General features: G+C 51.5%; 1 protein-coding gene across 1 annotated transcript in view; it reads left to right on the forward strand.

Moving 5' to 3' along the window:
* LOC144948438 (heparan sulfate 2-O-sulfotransferase 1-like) overlaps positions 1–23,906 on the forward strand; it is a 99,488-nt gene that overhangs the window by 73,282 nt on the left and 2,300 nt on the right. Inside the window, exons 2-5 of the mRNA XM_078877904.1 lie at positions 12,778–13,103; positions 19,833–19,918; positions 21,189–21,327; positions 23,142–23,239. Of these exons, the coding sequence (XP_078734030.1) occupies positions 12,778–13,103; positions 19,833–19,918; positions 21,189–21,327; positions 23,142–23,239 (649 nt within the window). The remainder of the gene's footprint in view (positions 1–12,777; positions 13,104–19,832; positions 19,919–21,188; positions 21,328–23,141; positions 23,240–23,906) is intronic.

The raw sequence follows: 23,906 nt of genomic DNA on the forward strand, positions 1-23,906 counted from the left end.
TCCCCCCCGCCACCCCGTGTAGCCTCAACAGACTGTTTGGGGCGGCTGCTGTTAGCAAGCACCTATGAAGGCCGGCGCTGCGCGCGAGGGGATGGGTGGCCAACACCACGCCCGGCCGCCTTTGTCTCCCTCAAATGGCGATGTTTACACATCGCACCAGGTATTCATTTGAGGCCGAGTCGACCTAGGGGAGGCCCGGGAACAGATTCAAATAATCGTCGTTGGTGTTGGCCGTGAGCGGAAATCGGACTCGGGTCGCCGGGTTCGTATCGCGCAGTGCGCTAGCCACTGCACCACCGCTCCTAATGTGCGCGCACACACACACACATGTACAGACACGCACACACACGCACGTACAGACACACACATACGCACGTACAGACACACACGCACGTACAGACACACACACATGCACGTACAGACACACACACATGCACGTACAGACACACACACGTACAGACACACACACGCACGTACAGACACACACACACGCACGCACACGCACACGCACGTACAGACACACACACGCACGTACAGACACACACACACGCACGCACACACACGCACGCACGTACAGGCACGCACGTACACACACGACACACACACACGCACACACGCACACACGCACACACACGCACGCACGTACAGACACACGTACAGACACACACACGCACGTACACACACACACACACGCACGTACAGATACACACACGCGCGTACAGACACACACACACACGCACGTACAGATACACACGTACACACACGACACACGACACAGGGGATGGAATTGAACCTGCGACCTCTGGGCAGCAAGCTCACAGTGCTGAGCAGTCTGAACATTGCACGGCGGCAGTCGACTTATTTATTTAGTCGTCTCCACGCTTGTTTACAAAAAGAAAAATAATTCGAGCTGCTGATGATTGAACGTCGCTCCCGGGGGGGGGGGGGGCTAGCACGGATTTCAATTCCTGGTCACGTGGGTTTGATCCGAGCTGCCGTCCCACGGTCAGGACCTCCCCCAGGTCAACTCAGCCAGAAATGATTACCCATCGAAGGCCTCCCCACCGCTTCCCCCCGTCCCCTTTCCCCCGACCAACTAAATTGTCATTACCCCCTGAGAGGGCCTCCCGCAGGTCAGCTCAGCCTGAAATGAGAGGTGACCTACCAGTGGAGGAGGAGGGGGAGGGGGAGATAATATTCTCCCGGTCAGCTCGGACGCTGTCCCACGTCTGTGCACCTTTCGCTTTGGCGATGCTGAACGGACTCATGATCGGGGGCGCACGAGGATTTGATTTTTGTTTGGTTTTCTATTTTCTATTTTTTTTGCTCGAACTCTGTGGTTTTAGTGGGGGGGAGGAGGGAGGGGTGTTGGGGGCTTTCGCATCCGGTGCATTTAAAATGTTTGGATTGGAAATGCCTCGACACGAACGTACATGCCCATCGCACGACTCTTCAAATGCGTCTACAGATGCATGTGTCAGTGTGTGTCAGTGTGTGTGTGTGTCAGTGTGTGTGTGTGTCTGTGTGTGTGTCAGTGTGTGTGTGGGGGGAGTGGTTAACGCGCTGTGCTACGAACCTGACCACTCGGGTTCTATTCCCACTCACGGCAAACACCAGTAACGATTATTTGAACCGGTCCTGGGCCTCCCCTAAGTCGACTCAGCCTCAAATGGGTACCTGTTGCGGTGCGTACAAACATCACCACTTGGGAGACAAAGGCGGCCGGGCGTGGTGCTGGCCACCCACCCCTCGCTACCAGCACTTGCCCCAGCAGTCTGTCACGGGCTATACGGGGGATCTCTGTCTTTGTGTGTGCAATGCTCCGTTGTGTTGCGACATGAAATGAATCTCACACTCACGCCACCTCTCGTTCGCCCAGCAAGTTACGGATTGGTGGCGTGTGGCTCGGTAAAGTTTGGGTAACTCTCCCACGTCTTCCCAGACGTCTGGCTATCGTGGAGAAGTAGGCCAAAATACCCTCTAAAATGTGGGGGGTGGGGGGGTGTCTAGGATCTCCCGTCTCTCTGTACCCCACTGCCCAGCAGCGGCGTGCACAGGTAATTGCAGGGCTGCACCTCTTCCGTTTACCTCGTGCACAAGCTCGTGACGACTCAACGAAGCGTTCCTCTCTGTAAATAAACTCTGCCGAACACTAACAGCAGGCGTCGTCCATAGTAACCGGCCGGACGGCTTCACGGTGGGGCGGGCGGAGAGATTGCCACGTGTACGATTCAAGTTGAGTAGTTTTCAGGTTTAACACGCAGCGGGCTTTCGCGACCAAATATTATATTCGTAATAAAAGTTTTTTTGGGGGGGGGTTAGATCGCGTAAGTATAAATGTGTCTCGATTTAAAGCTTTCGTGACTGCAGGGATTCATCTTCTTGGTTCTTTCGGTAAAGTCACGTACAAGGGAAGTAATAAAATAATAAAAAATAAAACCTAATAAAACAATTCTCACGACGTTTCGGCCACAACGCAAGCAGCCGAAACGTCGTGAGAATTGTTTTATTATGTTTTATTTTTATTATTTTATTACTTCCCTTCTACGTGACTTTACCGAAAGAACCAAGAATATAAATGCGTCGTGACACTCCACCACCCGACACAGCCGTTCAGTAAGGGATTTGTCACGTGAACAAAACGCCAATTATATTCTTGGTTCTTTCAGTAAAGTCACGTAGAAGGGAAATAATAAAATAATACAAATATAAAACAATACAAATATAAACATTTTATTGTTTTACCGAAAGAACCAAGAATCAAAAAACGCCAATAAGTTTACTACTTCAGCCCACCGGTGTCTTGGAGAGTAAATCCACAAAATTCACAATTTGAGTGGTACGACGTTTCGCTGGTAATTACATCAGCCAGCATCATCGGGCGATTTGCCAGTCGTGTTTTTATTGAAAAGCATTGGGATGTTTAGCCAATGGCAGTTACATTGTACGTGGGGTTTTTCTTTGTGTAGCGATGGGAGAAATACCAGAGAAACCGGAGGAAACCCGTGCAAATCAGGCGCCAGAGAGAGAGAGTGGGGACGTAGAAAGTTCACGCAGAGAGGCGCCCCGGAGTCACGATTCGAACCCCCAAGGCTCTCGGTGCGTTCGAGGCAGAAGAGTTGCCACCTGCGCTGCCGCCACGCTGCCACAACGATGCACGACAGCAAGCAACAGTGGCAGCAGCAGCGGCAGCAGCAGCAGTAGCAGCAGCAGCACTGCGATGAGCAGTGAGCAGTAGCAGCAGTGGCAGCAGTATTAGTGGCAGCAGCAGCAGTAGCAGCAGCGGTAGCAGTGGCAGCAGCAGCAGCAGTGGCAGCAGCAGCAGGAGGAGCAGCAGCAACAATGGCAGCAGTAGCAACAGTCGCAGCAGTGGCAGCAGCAGCAGTCGCAGCAGCAGCGGCGGTGGCAGCAGCAGCAGCAACAGTAGCAGCAGCGGCAACAGCAGCAGTCGCAGCAGTCGCAGTAGCAGCAGTGGCAGCAGCCGCAGTAGCAGCAGTGGCAGCAGAAAGCAGTGGCAGCAGCAGTAGCAGCAGGAGCAGCAGCAGCAGTGGCAACAGCCGCAGCCGCAGCAGCAGAACTGCGGTGAGCAGTGAGCAGCAGCAGCAACCGCTCGCTCAGCGGAGGCTGTGAACCCGGCCTGACAAACTACCGCAACACGCGCGCGCCCTAATGGGGCCCGCGTGTTGCGGCATTAAGAGGAGGCTGCAAGCTTCGTTAGCCCCGCGCCGTCGTCATCCATTCCCAGCTTCCGTGAGTCAATTGCGCTATGAATCGGGCGGTGCCGAGTTCGATTCCAGCTGCATGATCAACACCAGTGACGAAGATTTTTTATTGATCCTTAGTCCCGGCAGGGTTGACTCAGCCTTAAACAAAAAAAATCGAATACCTGGGGTCATGCGTTGAAAAAAAACACCGGGAAGACAAAGGCGGCCGTGCGTTCTTCTTGACACGACACCCCCTCGTGCGCCTTGCCGGCATTGGTAGCGCTTCGCTTGCTGCACTTGTCCCGACAATCTGTTAAGACTACACGAGGGATCTTTGTGTTGTGTGTACACAGCTCACGAGTGTTAGCGTGGGTATGTGGTGTGTGTGTGTATGTAATGTGTGTGTAGTGTGTGTGTAGTGCGTGTGTATGTAATGTGTGTCTGTGTATGTAATGTGTATGTAATGTGTATGTAATGTGTGTGTAGTAATGTGTGTGTGTAATGTGTGTGTATGTAATGTGTGTTTAGTGCGTGTGTATGCAATGTGTGTGTAGTGTGTGTGTGCAATGTGTGTGTATGTAATGTGTGTATGTAATTTGTGTGTATGTAATGTGTATGGTTGTGCGTGTGTGTAGTGCGTGTGTATATGTAATGTGTGTATGTAACGTGTGTGTATGTAATGTGTGTATGTAATGTGTGTGTTTGTAATGTGTATGTATGTAATGTGTGTGCATGTAATGTGTGTTGACGCGTTGGAATTCCCTCCCATCGTCTGTTTCCCCAAGCTCCTGTCGCAAACCTTATTCCATTCAAGAAACGTGCTCCACTCATATCGATTAAAACTTTGATGATTTGTTCCCGGCCGCTGTAACGTATTGTAATTTTGGACCTGGGCTCAGAAACTTTGTTTAAAACAAGCAAACCCAGTTGCGTGCAACCGAGTTGCGTGCAACTAGGGATTGGCAAAACAAACAAAAAAGCACGGGCACATCGGTCAACATCGCTGTTTTGGTTCCCGCGCGCCCCGTGTTTTGACAGTGAAGGTGATGGCTCGGATAACATCGGAACATCCGTGTGTTTTGACAGCGATGGTGATCCCCGCGATGAAACGGGGACATCCGTGTTTTGCTTTCACTGTTGTGTATTTCATGGCAGTTAAAAAATATATATATATTTAAAAAAATATATATTTTTTTGTTTTACATAAAGGCCGAATAGTTTTGTTCTGAGTTCTTGGATGTAAAGAAAAACAAGCCCCGGGTCCGTCACCATTTCTTGTCGACAGTCGCTACGCGTGCCATGACACTGCAGATGAGTCTGACGGTGGCATCTGCTGTTGGTTGACTGTTGACCCTGCAACAGGAGCTTCGTGCCTTGTGAGCGTTGGTGATTGGGTTTTGTTGGTAATTAGTTCATTAAAACTAATCCAAATGTGTGTTCGTAAACGAGCGCCTTCTTCACTGGAGCTGTGACGGAGCTCTACGACAACGCTGACGCAGAATGGAACGATGGGGTTGTCAGGGGCGTGCTACAAGGATTGAGGGATGAGTGACAGCGATAAAGGGGTACTTAGGGGTCACGGAAGGTTAGGGGGAGGGACGGGAAGGAGTGGAGGGGCGAGGGGAGGGAAGAGGAAGAGAATGGGCGATAGAGAAGGGGTGAGGCTGTAAGAGAGGAACGGAAGGAGGTTAAGGAGGGGACTGCTTCATGTACAGGGACAGTGTTCAGTCTGCGAGCAGTGTTGGGCCTATGGTGCAGTGCTAAACCTATGGACAGTGTTGAGCCTATGGACAATGTTGAGCCTATGAGCAGTGTTGAGTCTATAGTGCAGTGTTGAGTCTATGGGCAGTGTTGAGTCTATCGTGCAATGTTGAGTCTATGGTGCAGTGTTGAGTCTATGGTGCAGTGTTGAGTCTATGGCGCAGTGCTGAGTCTATGGTACAATGTGGAGTATGGTGCAGTGCTGAGTGTATGGTGCAGTGTTGAGTCTATGGTGCTGTGTTGAGTCTATGGTGCAGTGCTGAGTCTATGGTGCAGTGTTGAGTCTATGGTGCAGTGTTGAGTCTATGGTGCAGTGTTGAGTCTATGGTACAATATTGAGTCTATGGTGCAGTGTTGAGTCTATGGTGCAGTGTTGAGTCTATGGTACAATGTTGAGTCTATGGTGCAGTGCTGAGTCTATGGTGCAGTGTTGAGTCTATGGTGCAGTGGTGAGTATATGGTGCAGTTTTGAGTCTATGGTGCAGTGCTGAGTCTATGGTACAATGTTGAGTCTATGGTGCAGTGTTGAGTCTATGGTGCAGTGCTGAGTCTATAGTACAATGTTAAGTCTACGGTGCAGTGTGGAGTCTATGGTGCAGTGCTGAGTCTATGGTGCAATGTTGAGCCTATGGTACAGTGCTGAGTCTATGGTACAGTGCTGAGTCTATGGTACAATGTTGAGTCTATGGTGCAGTGTTGAGTCTATGGTGCAGTGCTGAGTCTATGGTGCAGTTTTGAGTCTATGGTGCAGTGCTGAGTCTATGGTACAATGTTGAGTCTATGGTGCAGTGTTGAGTCTATGGTGCAGTGCTGAGTCTATGGTACAATGTTGAGTCTATGGTGCAGTGCTGAGTCTATGGTACAATGTTGAGTCTATGGTGCAGTGTTGAGTCTATGGTGCAGTGTTGAGTCTATGGTGCAGTGCTTAGTCTATGGTGCAATGTTGAGTCTATGGTGCAGTGTTGAGTCTATGGTGCAGTGCTGAGTCTATGGTGCAGTGTTGAGTCTATGGTGCAGTGCTGAGTCTATGGGCAGTGTTGAGTCTATGGTGCAATGTTGAGTCTATGGTGCAGTGTTGAGTCTATGGTGCAATGTTGAGTCTATGGTGCAATGTTGAGTCTATGGTGCAGTGTTGAGTCTATGGTGCAGTGCTGAGTCTATGGTACAATGTTGAGTCTATGGTGCAGTGCTGAGTCTATGGTACAATGTTGAGTCTATGGTACAATTTTGAGTGCGAGAGAAGATTGGGAACGTGGAGGATTATGGGAAGGCATTGTGTAGAATTGTGGGCATCACTGATTAAAACTTGATTTATGGAACCATAATGGAAATGTTTAATTTCTGTAATGGCCTGCAAATGCAACACAATGCATCGTGGGGAACAAAAGGCATCTCTAAATCAGCTGAGAGATGCAATGTGCGGTGCGCGTGGGGGCGGTGGATGGCGAAGACACATTGATTACTGATTACCACAGTAATTGCATTGCAGCTTATGTGTTATTTTATACCACTTCATCATCATCACCATCACCATTAGCAGCCTTATAGCACGCGATTCTAAACACGAGGCTGAATGCGCAACTAGCGAACCACATCTGCAGTTTGTTTGCCCTCTGGTTTAATGTGCATCTGGCAAGTGCACTGTTGTTGCTGTTGTTGTTGTTATTATTATTTACCCAGGCAAGCCTCACTTGAGTCTCAAAATGCTTTTTTTTCAGGAGGGTCCTGCCAAGTTTTCAGTCGCAGCGTGTAATCGCAAGTGAAAAGAAATGTGCATGTAATTAGGTGATTCATAATAGAAATGTTTTGGGTGAGATCGCGTAAATATAAATGTGTCGTTAAACCCGACACAGCCAATTAATAAGGGCTGTCACGTAAACAGAACGTGCCAATTCGTTACTAGTACAGCACACCGGTGTGTTGGAGAGTAAACCCATAACATTTACAACTCTAGTTCTAACCCAAAAACCTCTTTTATAGATAATATTGGTCTCGAAAGCATTCGTTTTAATTCGGTAATTGTTTCCAACATTGGGGCGTTTGGTCAAATAATGGAGTGTGTGTACAACATTAGATCTCCTTTTCCAGTACCAAAATATAATAATAGGGGTTTTCCCCTTTTTTCTGCAAACAAAACTAAAACCTTTTTTACAAGGAATCATGTCTGCATTAACCACAATACTTGTGGTCAAAATTCAAACAAAAAACACACTGCTAATATATGCATTGTCCTTGAAACTGATTGGTCCACACCAGAGATGGTACTGGCAAAGGAGGTCTAATGATGTAAATGCTTACCCCGAGCCCTCATTACTTTGATAGTGCATTGTCTTTGAGCTGTGTACGCCTTTTGGCGTCCTCTGGTCTAGCACCAATTGAGGCGAGGCTCAAAAGAAAGCCGTCTCTGGTGTGTACCAATCAGTTTCAAGAACAATGCATATATTATCAGAGTGTAATTCTAGATTTGAAGCTTTCGTGACTGCAAGGATTCATATTCTTAGGTTTTTTTCGGTAAAGTCACGTAGGTAAAAAAAATTAAATTGAAATTAATAAAAGTAAAAAAAAATCACGACGTTTCGGAGGCAACACAAGCTTCCGTCTTCAGGTGGAACCATCACCGCACGATAGCTGTATCAAGTGAGAAAAATTCCAAGAAAACTGTCCTTGTATATTATCAGAGTGTGTGGTTTTTTTGCATTTTGACCACAAGTATTGTGGTTAATGCACCGCATAATTCCTCGTAAAAAAAAGGTTTTAGTTTTGTTGCTAGAAAAAAGGGGAAAACCCCTATTATTATGGAGTGTGTGCTTAGCTACGGGGGAAACCGGAGAACCCAGAGGAAGCGAATGCAGAACAGGGGGAGAAACATGCAACCTCCCACACAGAATAGGGGCCGTGTCGGGGAAGCGAACCCAGGTGCTTTATTCTATGAGGCACGAGTGTGACCACTGCGCCACTGTGCTGCCAGCTCATAGACGGGCAGTCACACCACACCGGGCAGAAGAAGAAGTTGGACAGCGTTGCTCTGCTCGGAGCTGGAGGACGGCCGCTTTGAACTTCGAGCTGATTCCGCGATCAGGCGTCCAATGAAGGGAGGTGACGAGCCAGAGTCGTTCCGTTTGTGTCCGGGCAGCGATTCGCGGTTCGGCTCCTGCAGGCCACACTAGTTATTACCGGCGAAGTGTACGAGCCGCACAGACACTACGCGGATGTCTGCTTCACTCGCAGCGGATTGCAAAGGGTCCCTCCCGAAACGTCGTTCGATGACAGAGAAGTGTCGTTGCATGCTGGCGTCATGGCTCAAATTTTTCACGTTTATAAAAAAAAAACGAACAACAACAAAATTTCCGTGCAAAGTACACGACCGTGACTTCGCCTGCAGATCGCGTCCGTGAGACGCAGCAAGGGGGCCTCGTCTTCCTTCGCGACGATAGTCCTGAGCTACGGGAACGAGAGAGCGAGTACCCAGGGTACTCGACTGGTCTAGATTTGAAGCTTTCGTGACTGCAAGGATTCATACTCTTTGGTCTTTTTTGGTAAAGTCACGTAGGTAAAAACAAATGTAATAAATGAAAATAACTAAATTAAATCACCACGTTTCGGAAGCAACACAAGCCTCCGTCTTCAGGTGGAACACGCCACAGCAGAATCACTGTGGCCAATAAAGAGAGCTGTTTAGAGACCCACCCGGTCACACGGCGCAGCACCGATGCCTCTTTTTTCCACTGCCGCAACAGAGCCGAGCCGGCCTCGGCGCGGCTCGGCAGTTGGACGGATTGTTCTTTTGTCCTTATCCACCGCACAGCCAGCAGCTCCATCCCACCGCTCCTCGTCTGGCATTCACTCGTTTTGATTGAATTTAGTAGTTTTCATTTATTTTATTCTTTACCTACGTGACTTTACCGAAAAAAGCAAAATACTCGACTCTTATCGTTGTTGTTGTTATTAGTGAAGCTCTCGTGGGTTCTTTTGATGGGGGGAGGGAGGTGTGGATACTGGCGACACAAAGCGTGGGAGAGCCCCCCCCCCTTCTCTCTCTCTCTGCCAGCCCCGCCCTGCGTGCCGTCACTCAGCCTCTCGTTAAAAACTAAACGAAACACGAGGTAAATAAATAAATAAATGCGCGCGCACGGGCGCGCGCGCCTCCTGCCAGAGCTCAGACGAGCATCAATCAATGCTCGGGGCATCGGGCCCCTTGCATCGCCTTACGGAGTGAGATGTATTTTTTTTGCGTTTGTTATTCCGCTTGTTTACTCAAGACGGTGCTCGCCCAGTCTAGAGACGATTTCTCCCGAGTGGTCTGGCAAGTGTTTGCTTTGTGGTCAGGGAGCGATGTGGTGGTGGTGGTGGTGGTTGTTGTTGCTGCTGCTGCTGCTGTGTACACTCCCAATTTGTTTTTTTTTTCTCTGCGGATAATTGTTTCGAGCATTGGGATGATGTTTTGTTGGCCAATGGCACTTACATTGCGCGTGCGTTTGGCGATGGGAGGCAACTTGAGAACGCAGAGGGAAAAGGCAGGCGGAGCAGACAGGCGCAGAACTACAAACTCTAATTCTATCTTTTATCTATTTGTGTTTTTAACCAGGTAAGGCCCCTCTGAGCTGTGAAGCTTTCTTTCATAAGCGACCTGGCCGCAAATGATAGCTCAACGAAGTGGCTCACGGTCACGTGGAAATTTGCTGCAGCCAAATGCGCTAAACGCACGTTTCTAAACGCGGAGAGGGAAAAAAAACATCCACGCGGCCACGGCGACAACCTCCTGTATACCAGGCGAGGTAGTTAACATCTCGCCACCGTGGCGCCCCCGTGGCTCCCTGCCAGCAGACTCCACGAGTCTGTGAAACACGACAGAGAGACCCCAGGTCCTGGGCAATATCAGCGCGGCGCTAACACCGAACGCGCAGAATTATTGCGAGCGGTGGTTCGTAACCTTTCTTTTGCAGCCTTGCAGCCCCCTTATGGTTCTCAATCATAAACAAAAAATGTAGAAAATTTTAATCAACACGTAGGGTTTTTATGAAACGAAGTAGTTGTTCATACGTGCCCGGGCTTAGTTTGTGCTTTCGATTATTTACATTCTAAAAATATATATAAATAGCCACGTCTCGCTACAACCCCCGAGGGGTTGCGTGCCCCCCAGGTTAAGAACTGCTGGTTCGGAGTAACCAGCGCGGGTTGGACACGCGATGGCATTACGCGCGTCTAGCGAGCCGTGCATCCAGGTGAGCGGCAGCTTAATTATGAATCTCTCTCTCTCGCTCTCTCGCTCTCTCGCTCTCTCGCTCTCTCGCTCTCTCGCTCTCTCTCTCGCTCTCTCGCTCTCTCGCTCTCTCGCTCTCTCGCTCTCTCGCTCTCTCGCTCTCTCGCTCGCTCTCTCGCTCTCTCTCTCGCTCTCTCGCTCTCTCGCTCTCTCGCTCTCTCGCTCTCTCGCTCTCTCGCTCTCTCGCTCTCTCGCTCTCTCGCTCGCTCTCTCGCTCTCTCGCTCTCTCTCTCGCTCTCTCGCTCTCTCGCTCTCTCGCTCTCTCGCTCTCTCTCTCGCTCTCTCGCTCTCTCGCTCTCTCGCTCTCTCGCTCTCTCTCTCGCTCTCTCGCTCTCTCGCTCTCTCGCTCTCTCGCTCTCTCTCTCGCTCTCTCGCTCTCTCTCTCGCTCTCTCGCTCTCTCGCTCTGTCGGGCGCGCGCGGCGCGTGATTAGCCCAATTGCGCAGCGGAGCCCATTAAGCGACGCGCCGCATCGATCGTCGTTCGGGGTGGGGGGGGGATGCGACACCGAGGAAACACTTTCCCTAACATTGATCCCGCGACCTAATGGGTGAAGTATGGATTGTTTTGCCGCCCCCCCCCCCTCCCCCCCCCCAACTCCCGCCCCGTAATAAATTGCCGGTGTTGTAAGGTTAATGCTTATTACTCGCCGGTGGCATTACGAACTGGTAGCCTGCGACTGTCAATCCGGGAAGCCTTTATTATTTATTTACAGAAACATATTAGGGGGGGGGGTGCATGAATTATTGCAAGCAAGCACGCAACACGTGCATAACATTCACAGTCTCTAATTCCTCTCGCAACTGTTGCTATGTTATTGTAATGGTCAGGGCAACTTCGCATTTGGATGGGCAATGGGCCTCCAGGTACACAGGTCGGATAAGTTCAACCAGCAGGTCACGGTCACCGCCACTCTATCAACACGGTCATCACGATGACCCCCACCTCCCCCCTGGGTGTGCTCAGTGAGTAAGGTGCACGCTGGGTCCACGGTCAAGCGATCGTTGAAAGTGGCAGCCGCGTGAAGGAACGCGCCCCGCGGGGTCAGAGTTCGATGGCGCGGACCCCCGGTGACCCGAGTTCGATGCCCGCTCGCGGCCAACATTCATCGACGGTGTTCTGAACTGGTTTGCTGGGACTCTCCTAGGTCGACTCAGACGCATGTTTGGTACCTCGCCACTGGGGAGACAAAGGCGGTCGGGCGTGGTGCTCGCCACCCACCACACCATCTCGTGCATTCATGGGCGCTGTTCGCTAACAGCACTTGCCCCAACAGCCTGCTGAGGCTATACAAGGGGAGGGTGGTCTTTGTCTGTGTGTGTGTGTCTATATTCTCGCAAACAATCGCGATGTGAGAGATGGTGTCCATTAACGAAAACATTTATTTTTATTACCCCACGGTCAACACAGCCGACTTTTTAAGCCGGGGATTCGGGCCGGGTTTGTCTCTGCATCGCGGGGGGCTCTTGAGGGGGTCAGTGGGGGGGGGGGCTCCTCCCAAATCGTCTGCATTGCGGTTATGCGCTCACCATACACGATGCCGCTCGCCGTTACAATCATCCATCCAGTGAGGGGCATGGGGCGGGGAACTGTGGTGGTGGTGGTGGGGTCCTTTGATAGAGGCTCCTTCTCCTGAAGTCCAGGCGTCCGCGGAATGATTTCGAGTGTCCGTGATGCTGAGAGCCGGGCAACGAGTCGGGCTAGATTCGTGCGCGCGCTTCTGTCAGACTTAGACGGATGTTGTTGATGTTGTTGTTGTTGTCGTCGTCGTCGTTATAGGCGCTCGCGAACAGCGCTTGCCCCCCCAAACATTCTGTCCACGCACAAACACTAGCCGGGTATCGGGTAGGGTACGAGTATCGGATACCCGATTGCGACCTCTGCCCTGGGTACTCGCTCTCTCGTGCCCGTAGCTCAGGACCATCGTCGCGAAGGAAGACGAGGCCCCCTTGCTGCGTCTCACGGACGCGATCCGCAGGCGCAGTCACGGTCGTGTACTTTGCACGTGAGGATCATCGCCTCTCCGTTGTCTTTCTTTCGCGTGCTGCCGCAGAGCGCGTGATCGCGCGGCGAGAGGCGCAGAGCTCCGAGTCTCGACTCGCCGCCGAACATCGGCAGCTTCAGCAGCCGCAGCGGCTGCTCCTGCCGCCGACGCAACCCGAGGCGGCCCTGGGGCCTGCGGCAGCCGCGGCGGCGTCCGCACCCGCCCAGCCGCCTGCTGACGACAGCAACGACGTGGTGATCGTGTACAACCGCGTGCCGAAAACGGGCAGCACTTCCTTCACCAACGTGGCGTACGACCTGTGCGGGCGCAACTCGTTCCACGTGCTGCACATCAACACCACGCGCAACAGCCCCATCATGTCTCTGCACGACCAGGTGTCACACCCGGTCACACGGCGCAGCACCGATGCCTCTTTTTTTTCCACTGCCGCAACAGAGCCGAGCCGGGCTCGGCGCGGTTGGCCGGGTTGTTTTTTTTTTCTTCCTTATCCACCGCACACCCAGCAGCTCCATCCCACCGCTCCTCGTCTGGCATTCACTCGTTATTGAGCTGCAGGGAGGCCTTAGCCCAGGAGCCTTACAAGAGGCATGGGGGTTCTCAAGGGCACGTGGAGGTTATGGATCGGCACGCACAGTAATGCGGTTACAGCACAGAGCCGCGCTGCGTTCACCCCTTGCGAGTGAACATCGATCGCGCTCCATCTTGGACACGCGCGCGCACGCGCGTGCGTGGCGCGTGCCTGTTTCAACAAAACAACATTTCCTTCCACGTGTATCCGGATCGTGCCATCGGTGTCGTGACACGAGAGGGACGATTTACATTGCATCTCGTGTTAGGAAACGGCCCGTGGAAGCGGATATCACAGAGCTACTTGTGAGATCTATTTCGTTTGACCCCTGGTCCACACTCCCTGCACCACCGAAAGTAACGTCCCTGGAATGATTCGTCGAGTGACAGTCAACACCCGCCGTTCATTTCTCACAATTTGAATTTTCCATAATAAACGTTTTTGGGTTTGATCGCGTTATTTATAAATGTGTCGTAACCCTCCACCACCCGACACGGCCAATCAGCAAAAAAAGTGTCACGTTGACAAAAGACAAATAGTTCACTACTTTACCCCACCGGTGTGTTGAAGAGTGAATCCACAACATTTACAGTGGATTCACTCTTCAACACAAAAAGTTTGTTATGAATAATTTTGGTCGCGAAAGCCTACGTGTTAATTTGAATTTTGGCAAATAAATTCCAGAGCCGAATTAAATGTCATATTGCGTGCAGTCATGGGTGCCCAAGCATCGACAAAATCAACTCGTTACACTTGAGCGCCCATGGTGTAATCTGATGATCGGCAATTTCATACCGGCTCCGTCTCTGTAAGTGGATGGGTCTCTGTGTGAGTGTATGGGTCTCTATGTGAATCTATGGGTCTCGATGCGAGTATATGGCTTCATCACAGGCAGCAGCTGCCTGGATTCGAACCCAGGTAGTCAGTAAAGCCACCTGGCCACCTCACCAGTATCATTATTATCACACTCGTTCACCCCGGAAAGCCTCACCGAATATCAAGCCTCGTTTGTGCGTCTGTGCGCGGGTTTTCCGCACCCGGTTTGAATTCAATTTGCCGCGGCAATCAAACGAATGAACGAACTAACGAACGAACGATGAACAACTGAACGAGAGCCTCTCGCGCATCTCACAAGGCGAGCACCATGAAGGGCATTGAACAGCGCGTCCACTGAGCGACACGTGTCAATTGCGATTTGCCGCTGATTAACGGGTGGAATGGGGCAGTGCCTTCCCAGCCCTGGGAATCGATGAATAATGAATGGGGCAAATTTTTATTCTCGCCGGTGCAAAAGCGGGAGAGTGGCTCGGGTGCGAGAAACGTGAAAAACTAACGAGACGCCCATCAGCCCCGAGCTTCCTTATTTCACAGGATGAATATGACATACTCCACCGAATTAACGCAATGATCCTACCCTCGTGAACAAGGCGAACGTCGTGTTTGGGTGAGTGTGCGTTTGCACGCGCGCGCTGCTGAACAACACAACGGCAAATATCCCCCGTGTAGCCTAAATAGGTTGTTGGGGCAAGTGCTGTTAGCGAGCACCTATGAAGGCCGGCACGCACACGAGGGGGTTGGTGGCCAGCAACCACGCCCGGCCGCCTTTGTCTCCCCAGTAACGATGTTTACACACCGCATCAGGTACTAATTTGAGGCTGAGTCGACCTTCGGGAGGCCCGTGACCGGTTCAAATTATCGTCGCCGGTGTTGGCCGTGAGCGGGAATCGAACTCGGGACGCCGCGTTCATAGCGCAGCGCGCTAACCGCGACAATACCGCTCCACCCAGAGACACAGACACGCGGACACACGCAGACACACACACAGAGACACACACACACACGCAGACACACGCAGACACACACACAGAGACACACACACACGCAGACACACACACACGCAGATACACACAAACGCAGACACACACACACGTAGACACACACACGCAGATACACACACACGCAAACACACACACACGCAGACACACACACACACGTAGACACATGCACACACACACAAACACATGCACACACAGACACACACACACACGGGCGCGCTTTTGCGTGCGCTTGTGGCTACCTCTGAACGAGGAGGAATGTGCGCGCCGTACGGCCAAAAGCCGATAAGCACAGCCGCTAGACAATTACGATGTAAGTGCTCTTACATCTATGTACATCATCGTCTAATGCAGATGACAAAGCTCTCGCGGCACGGGGCAAATAGCTCGAGAACATTGCCAAATGCTCTGGCAGCTGATCTCACTTTATCGAAGGCTTATTTCCGTCGCTGGAGAGTGCGACCACGTGCTCTCAAAAACACCACAAGCGCTTTTCGCCTGGGACAATCGTGCAGTAGATGCCACCCTTGATGCGTTACTCTGTGGTAGCCCAGCGCGCTGTGACCCCCGCTCCAAGATGAATCGGGGTTGTCGTGGACAGGAAACCTGGCATTCAAGCCCGACCATGCAAAAAAACACTGATCTTGTGAAAAAAGCCAAATCAAGAATCGCCTTGATAATTGTTTTTTTACCCTTTTATCTGGCTACAAAACTGACACCTTTTTTTACCAGGAGTCATGTTTGCATTGACCACAATACCTGCGCTCGGAATGCAAACAAAAAACACAACCTATCTACGTGACTTTAACGAAAGACCCAAGAATATGCGCTTAGATTATTCGACTGCTGCTAGAAATGTCCACGTGTGATCGTGATTACATCAGCCACTGGCGATGGCTACCGCGTGTGGACCAGATTACCTCATGGGCAGGCGGGGGGGAAGAGATAACAACTCAGTGGACTTAAATTTCGATTTAAAGCTTTCGTGACTGCAGGGATTCATCTTCTTGGTTCTTTCGGTAAAGTCACGCCTGCTTGCGTTGTGGCCGAAACGTCGTGAGAATTATTTTATTTTATTATGTTTTATTTTTATTATTTTATTACTTCCCTTCTACGTGACTTTACCGAAAGAACCAAGAAGATGAACTCAGTGGACTTTACCTGGTGAAGTGAAATCGCTTTAGTTTTATTTAGAGGAACAGGTGGGCTCGGCACGCCTCGGTGGACTGCTGTTCCTCTCACGCTCCCTTAAACACCCACGCCCTTGTACGGCATCGTTCATTTAAATCCCCGGACAACCTCGAGACAATTTACTCCGCCTTCCATTATTTTTCATTTCCTACGAAGCGAGCAGAGAGGGAGAGAGAGCGAGCGCTCGGATAGCGGAGAATATTCTCCCCTAGGGAATTGTTGTGAGACGCCGTCTTAATATGGATAGGGCGAGGTCTGAGAATGCGTTTGTCTGTAACCCGTCCGCCCGCCCGTCCAGTGTCCCCCAGCCAAGGCTATTTAGAGACGGCATCTCATTTGTGCCTGGGCACGTGGGAATATTCTGGGATAGTGGGAGAAGGCCCTAAGTGCACTTCAGCCAATAGAGATGAATTGCCTCGTGTTAATGCGCAGCGTGCGTATATAGATAGCAACTGTCGCGATATAGGGCTGCAGAGCTTGGGCAAGTGTTGGCTTGGGCAATTGTTCTTTGGCTAATTGTTAGCTTGGGCAATTGTTAGCTTAGGTAATTGTTAGCTTGGGCAATTGTTAGCTTGGGCAATTGTTAGCTTGGGTTATTGTTGGCTTGGGCAATTGTTAGCTTGGGTAATTGTTAGCTTGGGTAATTGTTAGCTTGGGTTATTGTTGGCTTGGGCAATTGTTAGCTTGGGTTATTGTTAGCTTGGGCGATTGTTATCTTGGGTAATTGTTAGCTTGGGCAATTGATAGCTTGGGTTATTGTTGGCTTGGGCAATTGTTAGCTTGGGAGATTGTTAGCTTGGGCGATTGTTAGCTTGGGCAATTGTTAGCTTGGACAATTGTTAGCTTGAGTTATTGTTGGCTTGGGTTATTGTTTGCTTGGACAATTGTTAGCTAGTTGCGATTGTTGGCTTGGGCAATTGTTAGCTTGGGTGATTGTTAGCTTGGGTAATTGTTAGCTTGGGCAATTGTTAGCTTGGGTTATTGTTGGCTTGGGCAATTGTTAGCTTGGGTTATTGTTGGCTTGGGCAATTGTTAGCTTGGGCGATTGTTGGCTTGGGCAATTGTTAGCTTGGGTTATTGTTTGCTTGGGTTATTGTTGGCTTAGACAATTGTTAGCTTGGGCGATTGTTGGCTTGGGCAATTGTTAGCTTGGGCGATTGTTAGCTTGGGCGATTGTTAGCTTGGGTTATTGTTAGCTTGGGTAATTGTTAGCTTGGGCAATTGTTAGCTTGGGTTATTGTTGGCTTGGGCAATTGTTAGCTTGGGTTATTGTTGGCTTGGGCAATTGTTAGCTTGGGTTATTGTTAGCTTGGGCAATTGTTAGCTTGGGTTATTGTTGGCTTGGGCAATTGTTAGCTTGGGTTATTGTTAGCTTGGGCAATTGTTAGCTTGGGTTATTGTTGGCTTGGGCAATTGTTAGCTTGGGTTATTGTTGCCTTGGGCGATTGTTGCCTTGGGCGATTGTTGGCTTAGGCGATTGTTGCCTCGGGCAATTGTTAGCTTGGGCGATTGTTGGTTCCGGCTGCCTTCCTGCCGACTTGTCTGTGATTCCCGGCACTTCCGGCGCGACAACTGCGCGTGACAATTCCACGGCGTGCTGAGATGCAACGTAACAAGGAATTACACCCTTTAATAATATATAACAAACAAAAAATAGCAATTATATATTTAGATGTACAGACGCATTGTTTGTCTGCGTCCATGACCACCGTCCACTTTTTCACTTCGCGAGCCGAAAAGACAAGTGTTGTTTTTCCAAGGTACCAAACCTTAAATTTCGATTTGAAGCTTTCGTGACTGCAGCGATTCATATTCTTGGTTCTTTCGGTAAAGTCACGTAGAAGGGAAATAATACAAAAAAAATTGAACAATTAACTTCTCACGAAAATGTTCTTGCTGTGGTTTTCACACCCGATGACGATTGCTTGTGTTGCAATCAAAACATCGTGAGAATTTTATTGTTTTATTTTTATGATTTTATTATTTCCCTTCTACGTGACTTCACCGAAAGAACCAAGAATATCTACCAAACCTTATTAACTTCATAATTCACTCCGGACGGCTCCCCGAGTCTAATCATTCTCGCACTTCGGGGTGACGGGGCAATCCGTTCACGCGTTACACGTGGGGAGAAGGCGTTCGTAAGAAGGCCTGCCAGCCCATAAGGGCAGAGCGATCTTCTCAGAGCTCCTCTGCAGTGTTTTGTCGACGTCTGCGGTGGAGCGAGTGACTCGCGTGGCCGACTGCGATGCTTGCTGTTGTCGCAGTGTCCGAAGCTTGACGCAAAGCCAAAGCCATTTCCTGTCCAAATGATCACTGAGGCATTGATGCTGTGTAGAGCTCTGATCCGTTGGTGGTAATTCCACATTGCTATGGCAGGGGTGAGTCCTTGCTTAGGACAACCACTGTTGACTTCCCTACACGTGGTACTTATTTTACTGACCCCTGAGGAATGATGGGTTGAGTCAACCCCCATACAGGATGTGAACTCGCGTCTTTCCAATTGCAAACCCCTCGCTGAGCCACTTGGGCGAATAAACACAAAAAACACAAAGATCCCCCGTATAGCCTTAACATACTGTAGGGGCAAGTGCCGTTAGCGAGCACCTTTGAAGGCCAGAACAGCACAGCACACGAGGGGGTGGGTGGCCAGCACTACGCCCGACCGCCTTTGTCTCCCCAGTGGCGATGTTTACACACCGCACCAGGTACTCATTTGAGGCTGAGTCGACCTAGGGGAGGCCCAGGAGCGGTTCAGATAATCGTCACCGGTGTTGGCGGTGAGCGGGAATCGAACCCGGATCGCCGGGTTCATAGCACAGCGCGCTAACCGCTACACCACCGCTCCCCACACACACACACGCCTACACACACGAACACCTACACACACACACAAAGACAAAGATCCTCCTGCATAGCCTTCACATACTTTTGGGGCAAGTGGGGGGCGCAGTGGCACAGTGGTTAGCCGAGTTTGATCCACGTTCCCTGCCGACATCGGTGACACGTTCCTAAACCCGACCCTGACCCGTCCCCTTACGTCGACTCGGCCTGATAATTGTTTTTTTTACCCTTTTATCTGGCAACAAAACTGACACCTTTTTTACAAGGAGTCATGTTTGCAGAGACCACAATACCTGCAGTCGTAATGCAAACAAAAAACACAACTCTGAAAACGTATGCACTGTCCTTGAAGTTGATTGGTCCACACCCGAGACAGCTTTCCTTAGAGCCTAGTCTCACATGGTGTTGGACCAGACGACGCCAAAAGGCGCACTAACTCGGCCTCTTCATGAGTAGCTGGCGCGGTGTGTTAACATCAGCGTTGGGGAGACAAAGGTGGTCAGGCGTGGAGCTGACCACCCGACCCGCTCGTGTGCCGTGTCGACCTACAAATATGTGCTACTGTCCAGCAACGCTTGCTACCCGCAAGTCTGTCGAGGCTATACGGGGGATCTTTGTCGTTGTGTGGGGGCTGTGGTGTGACCGGCGTTGTTCTCTCTCGCAAGGCCAAGTTCGTGAGCAACGTCACGACGTGGAAGGAAATGAAGCCGGGCTTCTACCACGGCCACCTGTCCTTCATCGACTTCACCAAGTGAGTGCAAGACTCCTCGTGCTCCGCATGCTCATCATCTCTCCTCCCTCACGCCCCCCCCCTCTCCTCCTCCTCCTCCTCTCCCCCACTCTCCCACTCCTTCACAGCGCACACGGGAATAGCAACATCAGCAGCATGCTCACAACCACCACCACCATAATCATCACCAGCACCACCATCATGATCATCACCACCATCACCACCACCATAATCATCACCACCATCATAATCATCACCACCATCATAATCATCACCACCATCACCACAATCATAATCATCACCACCATCATAATCATCACCACCATCATAATCATCACCACCACCACCACCATCATGATCATCACCATCACCAACACCATAATCACCACCACCATAATCATCACCACCACCACCATCATGATCATCACCATCACCACCACCACCACAATCACCACCACCATCATGACCATAATCACGTTTGCTGAAGACCGTCCGTCGTTCGCGCAGGTTGGTGGATGATCAAAAAGGGAAATCGCGCGCGGTGTCCGTGGGGAAATCCACAGGCAGAGCGGCAAGGCAGAGATTTCCCAAGCTCTGTCGTCCTGTACATTGGGGTGTCTGAGTGATAGGGGTTGGGGTAGTGATAAGGGTTGGGTAGTGATAGGGGTTGGGGTAGTGATAGGGGTTGGGGTAGTGATAGGGGTAGTGATAGGGGTAGTGATAGGGGTTGGGGTAGTGATAGGGGTAGTGATAGGGGTTGGGGTAGTGATAGGAGTTGGGGTAGTGACAGGGGTAGTGATAGGGGTTGAGGTAGTGATAGGGGTAGTGATAGGGGTAGTGATAGGGGTTGGGGTAGTGATAGGGGTGGTGATAAGGGTTGTGATAGGGGTTGGGGTAGTGACAGGGGTAGTGATAGGGGTAGTAATATAGTTTGAGGTAGTAATAGGGGTAGTGACAGGGGTAGTGATAGGGGTTGAGGTAGTGATAGGGGTAGTGATAGGGGTAGTAATATAGTTTGAGGTAGTAATAGGGGTAGTGATAGAGGTTGAGATTGCGACAGGGGTAGGAGTAGTGATAGGGGTTAGAAGCAGTAGCAAGATGGGCTCGGGGAGAAGAGCTTGGAGTTGTGTTAAGGGATGAATGAAAGCAGCTGAGTGAAGATAATTGTGGATGATGATGATGATGGTGGCGGTGACGCAATCGTTGCCCACGATGATCGTGACGACGACGATGCCTTGAATCACGGCACCGCGATGTTTGTGCCGTGGGTTGCGGATGTCCATGCCCGCAGGTTCGGCGTCAACAGGAAGCCAATCTACATCAACGTGGTGCGCGATCCCATCGAGCGCCTCATCTCCTACTACTACTTCCTGCGCTTCGGGGACGACTACAGACCGGGCCTGCGGCGGCGCAAGCAAGGCGACAAGAAGGTGAGAGAGAGAGGGAGGGAGCGACGCGTGCGGGTTTTTAAAAGTCTGGGGTTGCCAGCCAGCGCCGTGGTCAAGCGGTAGTCCTCGAGTGACCGGTGGGTGAACGAGGCGGTAAGCTCATCTCCCGGTCAAATCCCAAGGCGGTGGCGACAAAATATAAATAAAAACCCCAGCGATAAATGGGTAATGAGTGACGGTCATCTCGTTGTGCGGGCTCGGAAGGCCACGCTTCTTATCGCAGCAACAGCAAAACAACAAATTATTAGGACGAATGCGCGTGGCAGGACGCCACAGGACCCATGCGTATGCATCGTTTTTCTTCCACGTGTTTTTCCGTGGCTACGCGCTGGGAGGGGAAGTTGGGTGTTGCTGCTGTTGCTGCCTTGTGCATCCTCCTCCGCCTCTTCCTCCACCTCTACCTCCTCCACCACCTCCTCCACCTCCTCCACCACCTCCTCCACCTCCTCCACGTCCTCCTCATCTTCCACCACCTCCTCCACCTCATCCACCTTCTCATCCACCTCCTCCACCTCCTCATCCACCTCCTCCACCTCCTCCACCTCCTCCACCTCCTCCTCCACCTCCTCCACCACCTCCTCCACCTCCTCCTCCACCTCCTCCACCTCCTCCTCTACCTCCTCCGCCTCCTCCACCTCCTCCTCCACCTCCTCCACCTCCACCTCCTCCACCTCCTCCTCCACCTCCTCCAACTCCTCCACCTCCTCCTCCACCTCCACCTCCTCCTCCACCTCCTCCACCTCCACCTCCTCCTCCACCTCCTCCTCCACCTCCTCCACCTCCTCCACCTCCACCTCCTCATCCACCTCCTCCTCATCCACCTCCTCCTCCTCCACCTCCACCTCCTCCTCCACCCCCACCTCCTCCTCCACCTCCTCCACCTCTACCTCCTCCTCCACCTCCTCCACCTCCTCCACCTCCTCCTCCACCTCCACCTCCTCCACCTCCTCCACCTCCTCCTCCACCTCTACCTCCTCCTCCTCCACCTCCTCCACCTCTACCTCCTCCTCCACCTCCTCCACCTCCTCCTCCACCTCTACCTCCTCCACCTCCTCATCCACCTCCTCCTCATCCACCTCCTCCTCCACCTCCACCTCCTCCTCCACCTCCACCTCCTCCTCCTCCACCTCCTCCTCCACCTCCACCTCCTCCTCCACCTCCTCCACCTCCTCCTCCACCTCCTCCTCCACCTCCTCCGCCTCTACCTCCTCCACCTCCTCCACCACCTCCTCCGCCTCTATCTCCTCCACCTCCACCTCCTCCTCCACCTCCACCTCCTCCTCCACCTCCTCCACCTCCTCCTCCACCTCCTCCGCCTCTATCTCCTCCACCTCCTCCTCCACCTCCTCCTCCACCTCTACCCCCTCCACCTCCTCCACCTCATCCACCTTCTCCACCTCCTCCACCTCCTCCTCCGCCTCTACCCCCTCCACCTCCTCCACCTCCTCCACCTCCTCCACCACCTCCACCTCCTCCGCCTCTACCCCCTCCACCTCCACCACCTCCTCCACCACCTCCACCTCCTCCACCTCCTCCGCCTCTACCCCCACCACCTCCACCTCCTCCACCTCCACCTCCTCCACCTCCTCCACCTCCTCCTCCACCTCCACCTCCTCCGCCTCTACCCCCTCCACCTCCTCCACCTCCTCCACCACCTCCACCTCCTCCACCTCCTCCGCCTCTACCCCCACCACCTCCACCTCCTCCACCTCCACCTCCTCTACCCCCTCCACCTCCACCACCTCCTCCACCTCCTCCGCCTCCTCCTCCTCCACCTCCTCCTCCGCCTCCCGCAGACGTTCGACGAGTGCGTGCGCGAGGGCGGCTCAGACTGCTCGGCGGAGAAGCTCTGGCTCCAGATCCCCTTCTTCTGTGGCCACAGCTCCGAGTGCTGGTGAGCGCCGCGACGCACGGACCCCCCCCACCCCCCCCGAGCATCAAACTCCCGAGCGCCAATAGTGCGGGGCCTGTAGCACTTGTTGTTATAAAGGGGCCCTACGTTTTAAAAAATAAACATTAATCTTCTTGGTTCTTTCGGTAAAGTCACGTAGAAGGGAAGTAATAAAATAATACAAATAAAACATAATAAAATAATTCTCACGACGTTTCGGCCACAACGCAAGCAGCCGTCCTCAGGTGAAGAACAGGTCTGTTGGGGAGACAGCGTCTGAAACGTCGTGAGAATTATTTTATTATGTTTTATTTTTATTATTTTATTACTTCCCTTCTACGTGACTTTACCAAAAGAACCAAGAAGATGAATCCCTGCAGTCACGAAAGCTTTAAATATAAATATAAACATTAATATTAAAACACAAGTTAGTTTTTCTTGCATAGTAAAGTAATTGTATTTTTTCATTTGCGATACAGCCAGATAATGCGACAAATCGCTAACCTTAAACACCCAGTCGTTCATAAAAGTTGATAGAGCAAGTGCAGAATCACTGAACCGGAATTGAGAGCTTGAAAGCATTTAGCGCGGGGGCCCTTGAAAGTGCGGGGCCCGTAGCTACTACCTATGTACATATGTAGCTACTACATATGTAGCTAATACATTTATA

This window comes from Lampetra fluviatilis, chromosome 49, assembly GCF_964198595.1.
Source record: "Lampetra fluviatilis chromosome 49, kcLamFluv1.1, whole genome shotgun sequence".
In the NCBI taxonomy this organism is placed as follows: domain Eukaryota; kingdom Metazoa; phylum Chordata; class Hyperoartia; order Petromyzontiformes; family Petromyzontidae; genus Lampetra; species Lampetra fluviatilis.